The 13,211-nt window shown below is 42.4% G+C and overlaps 1 protein-coding gene across 7 annotated transcripts in view; it reads right to left on the bottom strand.

Moving 5' to 3' along the window:
- Positions 1 to 13,211, bottom strand: part of NRG1 (neuregulin 1) — a 1,034,638-nt gene that overhangs the window by 199,894 nt on the left and 821,533 nt on the right. The window contains exon 1 of one of the 7 annotated variants that reach the window (XM_036249751.1): positions 3,994 to 4,586. The exons of 2 other annotated variants lie outside the window; for them this stretch is intronic. In XM_036249751.1, coding sequence (XP_036105644.1) covers positions 3,994 to 4,099 — 106 coding nt within the window. In that variant the 5' untranslated portion in view covers positions 4,100 to 4,586. Of the gene's footprint in view, positions 1 to 3,993; positions 4,587 to 13,211 lie in introns of those variants that run through there. 4 more of the 7 variants (XM_036249750.1, XM_036249755.1, XM_036249749.1 and 1 more) reach the window with 4 other exon arrangements.

The following is a 13,211-nucleotide window of genomic DNA, read 5'->3' as shown; positions in this document are numbered from 1 at the left end:
CTTGTATGGATGACCTCGCTTAAGCCTCATAATATCTTCATGATCATAGAAATATCATTATCCCAATTTTACATATAAGGAAACACAGGCATGGAGAGACCCAGCCGCTGTCCCATCGGTGTCCAGATAAGGAGCAGCGCAACTAAGACTTCAGTCCAGGCGATCTGGCCGCGGAGCTAAGTCCTGGGCCTCTTCCTCTAGCTGCCTGATAGTGGGGCATTTGCCTTCCTCAAGGGCAGGTGATAAAACACTTACGGCATCTGTTATGCTGTCTGGAACATGATAAGATATTTGATAAATCGTAGCCCCCTCATTAATAAATACAGAAGTGTCCAGCAGTGTGCCTGACATAGTTAGGTGGGTTACTGTTCTCATACTGGTTCAACATTTTTTTATTATATATATTTTTCCCTCCCCATGCTCTCGTCAATATCATTTTATCATTTTGCAGATATGAGGATAACCTCTCAAGTTTCTCCCACTCTTTCCGCTTCAAAATAATGCTTCAGAATAAATCCTATTTCTTTCTATAAACACTACTTCATGTTTTTAACAGTTACATAAGTAAGTGGTTACAAGTAACCAGGTTGAAACAGATCACTGGACATTCCTCCTGTTCTGTAAACACGCACTGCCCTGCTAGTGACAGGACACTTCACATCCAAGAATGTTTACAAGCACTTCAGCCTGAGGAGCCGCTTAGTTAATGAAACAGGTGGGTGATGTCATCGGAGGAGCACATTGGGGATACTCAATTTCTCACATTTTCCACCACTTGTCCTCACAAATGCCTCTTCTGCTGGGAGTGAAGGGACACCTAATAGTTCTAGAACAGGGCTAGGCTTGATGATAAGTCTGTTCCAGGTCATTTAAGAGGGAAAAAAAAAAAAAAGAATCCTTTGCACTGTTTTAATGGAAGAAAAACATCAGCAAACAAATTCAAAAGAGAAGCTTAGAATCGAATACCAAAAAAAAATACTTCTGGTTTTGTAATTCAGGCTTCAATAGGAAATGTTTGTTGAGCTAAATCAATAGGAATAGCCTGGAACATGGGAGGTCTGGCATCTAGGAGGCCCTGGATGTCACAGGGCCCTTGGTACATGAATCCATGTTACAAAGCCCAGGATTATGCTGAGGTTGCTTATTTTGAGAAAAGAAATGGCTTCTAGGGCTTGGGACCTATATGAGCCATTATCATGGAATAGATCATTCTGTTGAACATTTGCAGCCCTAATAGTGTGCAATTTAATATTCAGTTAATTGTATAAAAATGTGGATGCTGTGAAACATAGCCATGTATGTATCACATATCAGTCACACATGGCACATGAAAGTTAGAGAAGCCTTTTTCTCCTGAAAATTTCCCTCCAACAGATGTGTTTATGCCTTTGCGTGTAATACAGCACACAGCGGGGTGGAAAGGCTGAGTTCTCTCAGCATTACGTCTCCCCCGACTGTCGTGAAGTCCTCTTACAGCATCCAAAGAAAGGCCTGGTTGTTGCATGTGTGTCATCTAAGACACAAGTTTTCAGTGGCTGTTTCAAAGAAAGGGGTGAAATTTGGGACTGAAGGGCACTAATAGAGGGAGCCATTCAAGAGATGGGTGTCCTTGTAAGTCCTAATTTGGGTTGGCAAGTGGCAATACTATAGTTAGGGCATCAGAGGTCCTTCTTTTAAGGATGCTTGAGACTAAAGAATGCAAAAAAAAGTTGAAAAAGAGGTTGGGTTTTTCCCTGAAACCATTATGACTATCAGTTATTCATTCTTCTAAGTTCGGGAAAAGAACACTGTACTTACCATTATAAGGAAAATGAAAGCAGGAGAGCAATGCTGATTTCAAAGCAATACCATTTAATGCCCTGCGCTTTTATACAAAGCTAGTTTCAAGAGGACCTCTTTTCACATCAAATGAAGAATAAGTATCCTTAGTGATTGATACGGCTTAACGAGCACAAGGTGCCCTGGATGAAGCAAAAGTCTCCTCCCCATAGAAAACTACTTACTACCTGATAGAAAAGAGAGATAAATATACTAAAAACTAATCTAGAGACAAGTTCACCCTGATTTTTTTCAGTAAGATGGTGGAGAGGTCAGTGAAAGAATGCCAATCTATCTGGTTTAGAGGGACTCACAGCTGTGGGATTCTTGAACCCGTGTCAAAGAGGAACATCAGGTAATCACAACACTGTTACCTACTTAGTAGATAAGATCTGCAGGGCACAGAAATACCTGCTTGTTCTTAAGTCTCTTTCCCAAGGAACCACCTGCTTATCTGCAATGTCTGTGTTAAGGCACTAATGCTATGAACCCTTGACAAAATGCCAACCTGTTACTTGAAAGGGATGCTACTTTAAACCACTGGCCCCCTCCTTAATTCTTCAGACCACCTATGGAGGACCACAGAAACCTCTGAAGGCAGAGTATTCACAGGCAGGATGCAGAACACCTAAAGGCCCCTTCAAATACCTCTTTATAATTTTACAGTTTTGGTTAGGTGTAAGGTCTCTTTCATGTACAATGATGACCTTCAAAAGGACAATAAAGTCACTTACAGAGGTTGCTAATCCAGCTCTCCATTTCATACCTTGTTGAATGAAATACTATATGATATCTCCAAAATACAAGATAAAAAAAGTAAGGAAGATTTCAGTACACCCTCATTAGGACTAATGAAAGGTAATTAGGGTGAATCTGATCAGCTGTATCTTATTATAGAAGCATACACAAGAATGGTCAGTGGCCAAACAATTACTCTGCTCAATTTCTATTTTGCTCAAAAACTGTGTAAGGCCTTTAACAACATGGCAAGTTCTGAAATGCTATCAGTGATGCCAATAAAAAGACTAGGCAAATTTTGTTTTCTTCCTGCAAGGAACAGGCACATACTTCTGCTTATCTTCTTCAGCCACAGTATTACCAAATGCTATTCCATTAATTCTTCAGAAGTTCTGTATAAAAAGTGTTGGGGGATGTTCTAAGTGACTTATGGCAGGAAAAAAATGGGGGGGGGGAGTCCTTATATTCTTCCCCTTCCTCTCCTTTTTAAGCATCTTTTTCACTCAATCACTAATAAACAACTTTTTCTCTGGGATGCCTCCTCTGCCCAAGACAATGTCTAAAGCACCAGCTCTTCTTAGGGAAACCTAAGGTGAAACTGTCATTCCTGTCAGTCTTGAGCAAATACAAGATTTGTCTCTAGAAAGCCTCAACTGTCATTCCATTATACAACCAGTAAACAGCTGGTTTCAAAAATTCGGATAAACTTTTGCTTTTTTGGCACCTCTTGGGAACATAAATGGACCATACATTTATCAAGGAGTTCCTCAAAACTAGAAAGTTTGGGGATTTATTTGGAACAGACCTGATTCCTGGCACTGGGCTAGATTGTATCTGCTTCGCTGATCTCTAGGAATCCCTCTCAGCTGATCGGAGTTCCAATACCCCCGGGCTGAATCAGCGGGAAAGTACGAACACACGGGGACCCTACACCTCCCACCCCTCTGCCCCAAACACCTATGCGCAACCGCTCCAGCGGCCTCTATCTCAACCCCCCGGTTCTTCGGAGCCAGGCACAGCGATGGGAGACCCGTCCCCACTTCTCTCGCTAGAGGGCAGACGGGGCCCGTGCTAAGCCCTCCTGGCTCCGCACACACGCGCACCAGCCTCGGCTCCTGCACTCCAGGTCCCGCTCCCGGGCTGGGCTCGGCAGAAACGCTGGTAAAAGGCCGTACCTGGGAGTGCTGCTTATCCCGCACCCTCGGAGACCGCGAGCCCGGGCTGCCGCCCTCGCCTTGCACGCGGGGCGCAGGCGCCCGGGTGGGGCTGGGCGCGCAGGTAAGGGGCGGCGCCACGGAGCACGAGAACCGCTCCGCTCCGCGGACGCCGGGGAGCAGGGCCAGGCGCTCGGAGCGCAGGGCGCGGGCGGGCGAAGGAGAAGCGACGGCACCGGAGGAAGCGGAGGAGGAGCGCGGAGCCCTCGCGCGGCGCACTCACCTGGGCTCTGGCCGCCTGCCGCGGGCGCAGGCGCGGGCTTCTTGCCGGAGCCTCGGTCCTTCTTCTTGCCCTTCCCCTTGCCTCTGCCTTCCTTGCGCTCGGACATCTCGCCAGAGAAGTGCACGCTCTACGCGGAAGGCTGCGGCGAAGACCACGCGCGACAAGTTTGGCCCAAGGGCTGGAATCGGGTTTGGGAAAGTTTGTCGCTCGAGGGGGAGAACGACCGGGCGGCTCGTGCAGCGCGGGGGGCGTCTCCTGTCGCCTGCTGGGGCGGCGCGGACGCGGCGTGCGGTCCAGGCCACCTGGGACCAGCGATCCCGTAGTCTGGCGGTCTCCCTGGCTCTCGGGGTTGCTCCTGTCGTCCTGGGAAGTCCGCGGGTCCCGCCGCACTGGGTCCCGCCGCTGTGGGTTGCTGTCCTGGCTCCTGTCCGGCGCGCTTGTAGCCCGAAGAGGGAAAGACGTTCACTGTCCTGTCCGCGCTTGCATCGCCCAGGCAGCCGCCACCGCTCTGCTCCTGTCCTCGCGCGAGCCCGGAGTTCCGACAAGTTTTGGGGAACTCCTCGCCGGCTCTTTTTCAATTGCCCCACAGCCACCCACCTCCCGCCCGCAGGTTGGAGGCTGGCGCCTCCTTCTCACCCTCCCCTTCCCTCGCCCCCTCCCTCTTCCCTACCACACCCCCACCCCAAGGCGCAGACACGCCACCGGGAGGAGCCTGGGCTCGTCGCTCCCGGGCGCAGCCCCTTTCCCTCCCCGAGCCCGGACGGGAGGGCAGGCGGGCGGGGGGCGGCGGCGCGCCCAGCGGATGCAGGGAACCCCCGATAGGGGTCGCTGGAACCTGCGCGGAGACGCTGCAGCAGCCGCTGCCGCCGCGGGAACCGAACCAAGCGGTCCGGGGAGATTCAAGGACGGAGGAAGGAACCCAGGGGCTCGCGCTCCTCGCTTCCCAGAGCCAGGCAGCGCTCCGAAGGACCCGTTTCCTTGAATGCACAGCAATGTTGAAGACAAAAGTTTGGAACTCTGACACCTGCCCCCCAATTAAGGCTCTGGAACCCCTGGGAAGGAGGCGAATGTTTGCTGTTTACCCAGGAGAGTTTGGGGTTCATTCCTTTCTGATTTTAGTTAGTTACACGCACGTAGGACAAGATAAACTCTGGGTGGAAGGGAGTTTGCGTGTAAGACAGTCCTGGGTACACAGAAGGGCTCAGTGAACCTTGAAGGTGGTCAGATCATCTTCGTAGGTCTGCTATTGATTGCGTGTTTTGATTGCGTGTGTGCGTGTGGCCTTTCTTCATGGGTTTAACAACGTTCCCGTTAAACCTCATCTTCTGCTTTTCCTAAAATAAATTAATAATAGCCTGACCTCTTCAAAGGGAATGCCCTAAACGCTCTCACTACAACTGAATTTCAAATGAACTGTAAAACCCTGGTTAAAAGGCGATCAACAACAACATTTCTGCAACAGCTGGGCGTCACTCAGCTCAGCTGAGCGGGAAAGCCGGCGAGAGCGTGGAGAGCCAGCACGAGAGCCCTTTAGCTCGTTAATGCTGGCTCTCTCCGAGTCAAACTTTCCTCCAGCTGCCGTGAAGCCTGCTTCTCCGTCCCTCGTCCTCCCTCTGGTGGAGAACCCCACAGAGCAGCGAGAGTCCGAAACGTTCGCGGCCAGCTGCAAAGGACAAAACTTAAAGGCCAGAGTAATCCGCCTTTAATGATCAGAATGATCCAGAACCATGTCAAGAAAACATTCTCATATCATAGCTGTGGCTGACTTCGAATGTTAATTTACAGTGATAGATTTGTGTTCTGGTCAGGAAGAGGTGAGTATGAACACTCGGCATATGATATCAACTTATTCCACTTTCAAAGTGACTTGCTCCTGATTTTCCCTTCTGTGGGGTAAATGCTAACTGCACCATTACCTACATGCAGCTTTCTGGGTATATTTTCTAATTGCCACGATTTAGATAAAGGTGAAATCTGGGGCGCCTCCTTGTATGTGGGAAGGAAGGGGGGGTGAAAAACATTTTGAAATTGTCCTAAAATAAGAATAATTTTATTCTCGTTTAATTTGCATTGTAATAAGAACCAAATCCTGTTGAGTGGCTTTAATTGTGAAAAGATATCTGAGCAGTTTTGCCATCATTTTGAGAAAGTTTGATATTCAAATATCTTCTGAGAGCCTTACAACAAAAATGTAAATTTCACTGGGCCATAAAAACAGCAATGTTGGGAAAACATTATGAATATATCTGAATAGCACTATAATATTCCACACATTCTAATGTAACATGGAGTCCCAACATTGGCGGAAATAACTCTGCTTTCCCAGGAGAGGACACTGCTCCACAAGCAGGAAACAGCAAACTTCAGAAAAGGGGAGCCCTTTCCAGAAGGTACTTTCTCTCCAGGATACGAGACCCTGTAAGGGCTTAGTATAAAATGGCTACATGTGATAGATCATTGTTTTTTTTTAATTGAAGGATATAAAAAAAAAATTTTTTTTTTTGAGTTTAAAGAAAGTTTCAGAGCTAACCAAGAACCAGGAAGCCAGAAGCAAAACCCACAGCTATGGAAATACTATAATTCAGTCACTTTTGTTTTGTATCTAGATGTTTTACTTTACAGAACAGGTTATTAATTTCTTATTACAGTCATGTTTCACTGAGGATAATGGAAGTTTCCACAATTCTGTGATACTTTTTCATTGGAACAAATCTATCGGAGTGGATGACAGTTTTCCCAAACCAAGCATGAATGACTTACAGAAAAGCTTGCTGATATGCAGCATCTTTACAATAAAACACGGAGCCACTAAGTAATGTCAGGGCTCCAGTGGAAAGGCACAGGCCTGGGGAATGAGCAGACATGAAGAGGAAGGTAGATATCAATGAGCATTCAATATTTGTTTTTCCTTGGTTTGATGTGATAAAAAAAAAAAAGACAAAAAAGCACAAAGATAAATGTTGAAGAAACATTAAAGAAAGGTGATGAAGCAGCAGCTGGGTGACAAGATTGCTTCCTGGGACCTTGTTCAGATTCTGGAGGCATATTTTAATTGCCAGCTGCAACTGACTCGTCAGGAAATGCATAGCAAAGTCCAAAAATTTTTTCCTACCAGTACATTGCTTATAAGTCTTTATCCTTTGTTACCTCATGTTAATTTTTTCAGAGGCTTATTTTATTACATTATTTATGACTAGCTAAAAGATTAATGAAATAAAAGTCCATTTCTTTGATAGTTAAAATATTTGTGATTTATCATGAATTTGAGACTGTTCTCAAATTATTCATCTCTGTTATGAGGGAATGGCAAATGAATTTTTTTTTAAATGCCTTGGAAATGATTGGAACATAGATGGAGAAAGGAAGAAAAATATTTTTGTTTTTCTGAACATAAACATATTAATCTCAATTGTCTAATTTAGGAAGGGTGACATATCTTCATAAGTATAATTTTATGAATTTGTTGTGTACTGTTCAACTCTTAGAATGTATATCATAGAAACTATAGTGGCTCTAACATGTCAAAAATGTCAACTCCTGTAAAACAGCGTGGAGGTTTATAAATAAGCAACTTGGGAAAAAAAGACAAAATTGATATCTGATATTAAAGGACAGCTTAAGATAAGTGCATTCATGCACCATAACATGTTTCTTTAGCTAGGCTTAACTTTTAGAAGCATCCTCAGAATCTACATATCTGACCATTTCTCTCACTGAAAATACTCCAAGAAAATTTTATAATGAAAATAATAACATGAAAGAACATTAACATGGGAAGATAAATAGCGTTCTTGCAAAATACTGTGCATATTAACAAAAATGAGAATTTAATCCACAATTCTACAAATAGATGCTTTTAACTTTTTTAAATGAAGTAACAAGATAATTTGTATAAAGACTACTTTTTTAAAAAGAACTTTGCAATAAAGTTGGCATTGATGAAGACTCATGAATGCAAGAGATCTCACTCTCCAGAGCCAGCTCCAAAACAGCCACTAAATGTTCATATTATTTATTCATTCACCGAGCATTTACCAAAATAAATGCTAGATAGCAGAAAAACAAACATCACCCCTATTCTCATGAAGCTAAGTATTGTGAGAAAGGTGTAAAAACAAATTAATTATTACAATACAAATGCAAAGCAGGGCCAGATACCTTTTCCAGGGCCTGAAGCTCATAAAATTCAGATGTTTTTAAAGGAAAAGAACACAGATTTTAAAATGCAAATTTAAGTCCAAGAACATTAAAGGGGCCCTTGGATGTGAGAGGCCCTGAAGAGTAGGCTTCATTAGCTTCATGGTAAATTCACCTCTAAGGGTTCCAAGCATGTTCCACAGTCTGCACAGTATAGCAATGGTAAAGAACAATTCTATAGTATCTTAGAGATTAGATAATACTATCACTATAAATAGGAGACATTAACAAGCAATCAAAAGAAATACATACAAAACTGAAATAAGCAAAAAACTATCACGTGAGGAAAACGAGATGAAAGGAGCCTGAAGAATTCACAGATTAGTAACTGTCCTGTATGTTTAAACTCTTGGAACCAACATCCAAGTTGAGTTTGTTCAACAAAGGGCTTCTGACCAACAATATGCCCTGGCAAAACTAGAAATGGTGACCTCCATTACATTTGGCAAATATTTAACAGAATTACTCATTAACCATATTCTGTCTGCTGTGAAGTCAGTTTGAGAACAAAACTGAGTTTAGAATTCAAAGATAAATACTGAAAAGGTAATGTTCAAACCACACTAAAATGCAATCTGTTTGTTTTCCTGTGCATGTGATTCTTAAAAATTACTAAATACCGATGATTGTTATTATTGTTATTTATCATTATTATTACTGATAATATTACTCTCATGATTGTAGGGATACAACATAGATTAAAAATGGATTATATAGCTGAAGACTCATGCCTAATTTCTTTGTATGAGCTCTATTTGATAAATAGAACCTGTATCATAAGTTTCTTCTGCAATAATGTGAAGATATAAGACAATATTTTTTGAAACATTTAAATTTATTTTAAGGAGAAAACAGTCTCATGCAACTTTTCGAGTTCACATCCTCACCTTCATAGTAACTATTTATTTTTATCTTCCTCAGTCTCCTTGCAACATGTACTTAATTGAGATGTGTACGTGATGCAAATACTTCAAATTTAAATATACATCTATAATGCACATACACCTATACAGACATGCATGTGTGTATACAACTTTGTTTCTTTGTATGTGTGTGTACATATGTGGGGGGGGGGGTGTTATATAGTTATTGTTTCTCTTTCCTCTATGGGGAATGAGAAACATTGTATTTGAATGTGAGCCTATAACAGGCAGTGGTCCCATATCTTGTTTTCCACCCTTTTCACACTGCCGGCCATGAGGATGCCCAGCGCCACACTCGCATCTAGTAAGCACCAAATAGTCTGGCACAGAATGAATTTAAATGGAATAGGATAAATATTTAAAGCCTGGTTCCACTAGTACCCTTTTCTATCAATCAATTACTAATTCCTACTCTGATAATAATCTTTGACACCTTTTCTTCATCCAACCCATCCCCAAGTCCTGTCACTTGACATCAGTCTCTTTTATTTGTCTTCACTAAGTACCATCCAAATCTAAGCCTTCATCCTTTCTTTGCTTTCATTCTTTCTCCCTCCAATTACTTTGTCACATGTAGTGGTCAGAGGAGCCTTTTTGAAGTGTAAACCTAACCCAGTTACCCTTTGCTTCCCAGAACCGTATGTAATGCTCTTGAAGGGTTGGGCTGTGCCTAACTCTAGCCTCATCTCACTCGGAGGCCTCTTTGCAACATGCCCTTAAAGCTTGCCATTCTTGCCAACCTCAGTGCCTTTGTGCTTGCTGTTTCCTCTGCCGGATTTTTCCACAGCTAATATCCTTACCTAATTCCTCTGACTTCTCAGGCTAATTCAATTTCAATGACTTAGAAAAGCAATCCATTACCTCAGCAAACTGGTTTACTTACTCTCTCATCACACTTTTGCATATAACACTTCTTCCAGTTTGTTATTATATCATTGCTTTTCTGTTTTTGTTTATTTTTTTAATCCTCACCCAAGGATTTTTTATTTTATTTTTATTTTTTATTTTTTTTTTAGAGGGGTGGGAGGAAAGAAACATCAATGTGAGAGAGAAATATCCATCAGCTGCCTCCCATATTCCCCCAACCAGAGCTTGAACCCACAACCTACTGAGCACCCAGCCAGGGGCTTGTTTGTTTTTACAATGATCTGTTCCCACTGGGTCGTTATCTCTTTGAGGGCAAAGACTGTGACTATTTCTTATTCTGTGTTATCTCTCTAGCATTGGCTGTATATAATTACAGCCAATCATATACATTTTGTTAATTGGTGAATAAATGAGGATAAACAGAATTACTTTCTAATGTCTCTAAGTACATACAAGACTGTACATATGTGTGTGTGTGTGTGTGTGTGTGTGTGTGTGCTTATGTTTCTTTGGTCAAATTTTAAAATGATAATGATTATGATACCAGGGATGACACCTTGGACTAACTTCTGTTGAAATAAGAATTTCTAAGAAGAAACATATAAAATAAAAATCTTAACTAGCACCAGTATAAACTCAAAACTTTAAGAGGTGAGGTGATAACTTTTGTGAAATGGCAAAATTTCAAAAAGGATAATTACTTTTTTCCCTAAATTGCCTCTGCAAGTTATGCCTGCAGATTACATTCATTGGCTCCATTTCCTCTCTTGGGTTCTTGTGACATGTCAAAGAGACCCATAAAACAGCTGGGTTTTAGCAAAGATGTTCTAAGAAAATTGTAATGAGTGAAAACCTGCAAACACACCCTTGTCAATAGAGAATTAAGTCCCCTTCCTAGCATGGCCACAATATAATGTTCCTCTCCCCATATGGTTACTTATCTCTTTACAGACCAGTGGTAAGGCCATATATAGTCATTTCATCAAATTGCACCCAGTAAGCACCTTAGAACTAGTTTTGAGTTCATCCGTAGCTCCTCTAACATTTTGCACCCTTCCCAGCATCCCTAGCCATACAGCAAAGTCAGAGAGGTTTTTCCATACACACTTGGGGTTCAGATTCTGTTAACATCTAATATACAGCCCAGGGAGCCAGACGCTTCCGTGTGTTTTAGAGTCATCCCACAAGATCTTCCCCAAGGTTAACATCCTCCCTTTCAGGAGGCACTTGATTCATTGTTGTGAAAAGATTCACCCCTGTTAAACTTACAGCGATGTGAAAATACCAATTTAATGTCATGAGTGATGAATTAGTACTTCAAATATTTGAACAGTAAGAGTAATTGAACATATCAACTCTTTTCTTTGGTGTGTCCCATAAGAGACACCTGGTAGAAAGCATTTCCAAAACAGATTAGAGAGCGTAGGAAATGACTTCATGTTGTCCTCATGATAACTGGGCTGTGTGGAGTGCAGCACTGGCCCCTGACGTTCTGTACCTGGCCCAGGCATGTAATGATACCACAGTTATTCTCTTGCCTTCCTTCCCACATAATTCCTTCTAACTTCCTTACTAAATCTTTATGAATAGCCCCCTTTTTTCAGTTCCTCCTCATGTTAGAGCCCAATACTTCATATATCTGATTTGAATAGGGATTTTTGGTTTCAAGTTGAGAGCCAAGAGTGAAGTTCTCAGCGGAATGTTACAACCATCTCCACCCCTGGACCCAGGCCTAGAATTCAAGTTACTTTGCAACAAACCAAATTTCAACACACTGTATATATATATATGGGAATATATATATATATATTTGAGAATTTGTGTGTGTGTGTGTGTGTGTGTGTGTGTGTGTGTGTGTGGAGAGAGAGAGAGAGAGAGAGAGAGAGAGAGAGAGATCTTTTAATTCTCATTCATTTGGGAAAGGAATTTCTCAAGGAGGCAAGTCATCTTATAAAGATAATTTAGCAGAACAATTAGCTATCTTGACGGAAACTAAATGACTGTCCAAAAAATAACTGGTGACCAACCATACAGAAGATTACATTCTCATGGAAAATGTTGTCTTTTCTTCTTAATCATAACCATTGGTTTTGTTTCAACTCTTCCCCAAGGAGCAAGATGGAAGCCTCCTAGTTCAAATGGTGCAGGGAGCTCTGGCCTTATCTAGGGTCCTAGCCAATAAATAGGATCTTTGGGGCCTAGAGAAATTCTGGAAGGGGATTCTGGACCCAGATATCCAACTGAATGTCTAAAATATGCCTGGGTTAGCATTTGTGAGTGATTTTTCTTCAGTCCAAAGTGGACTGAAATCCTTGAGATACCAGAAAGCAGATATATTCAGGGACAAAAACATCTGTCATTCCAACTGAGATTCCTGTCTTTGAGACTAACCAAAACCAATCTTGGTTTTGTAGGTAGAAGGAGAAAGTCATTTTACTTAGGTGTCATTATTCTTGCTTTGGAATTGCAGGATCTTTTTTTCTGTTGTTGATGTCTCCAAAAGAGAATCTAAAGAATGAGGTCAAAATCCACTATCACTTTTATTTTCATGTTACTAAGCAGACTCCTGAGTACCAGCAATGTGCTAGGATTTATATCAGTGTGTTTACTTTGGGTACTAGAGCTATACAGTTCAATCTCAGAAGGGACATGTAAAGAACTTTATATAAAGTTCTCAACTCATAGTTTTCTTTTAAAATTCACTTCTACTCACCTAAGAAACTGCCATCAAAGTATTATCAGTTCTTTCCCCTTCTAGTCCTCCTTCTGCATCTGCCCTGCCAATCTCAATGCCAGATGGCTCCAGTTTCCCAGTTTTCTCCACGAACATCATGTTGCCCCACTCAAACAAAGCAGCTGTAACAAGACCCTTTCCTTTGACCCTCCTTTCCTTTTACAAACAAACATTCTCAGTTCTTTTTTATGTATCAGCTCAAGGAATCCACCTCCTTCCCCTACCCACCACCAACCTACTGAAATGGTTCAGAATTCCCCAGTGCCTTCCTAATTGTCAGATGAAGTGCGTTCTTTTTGGTTCTTATGCTTAGAGATCAGAAAGTAGGCATCATCCTTTACTTTTCTCCTCACTGCGTCCTTCCCTCCCATGAGTCTAGTCACTGGGAGTCCCAATTTCAGGGCATTCCCCTCTGAAGCAGCTTTTAAACTGATCACCTATCTCCCCTCGTCCCCAGTCGGGGGCCTCTGTCATTCTTCGGCCTTTTGTAAGTTCCC

This window comes from Molossus molossus, unplaced genomic scaffold (genome assembly GCF_014108415.1).
Source record: "Molossus molossus isolate mMolMol1 unplaced genomic scaffold, mMolMol1.p scaffold_m16_p_9, whole genome shotgun sequence".
Classification (NCBI taxonomy): Eukaryota; Metazoa; Chordata; class Mammalia; order Chiroptera; family Molossidae; genus Molossus; species Molossus molossus.
Note: the sequence above shows the minus strand (reverse complement) of the source record. Positions and strands in the feature narration are given on the sequence as shown.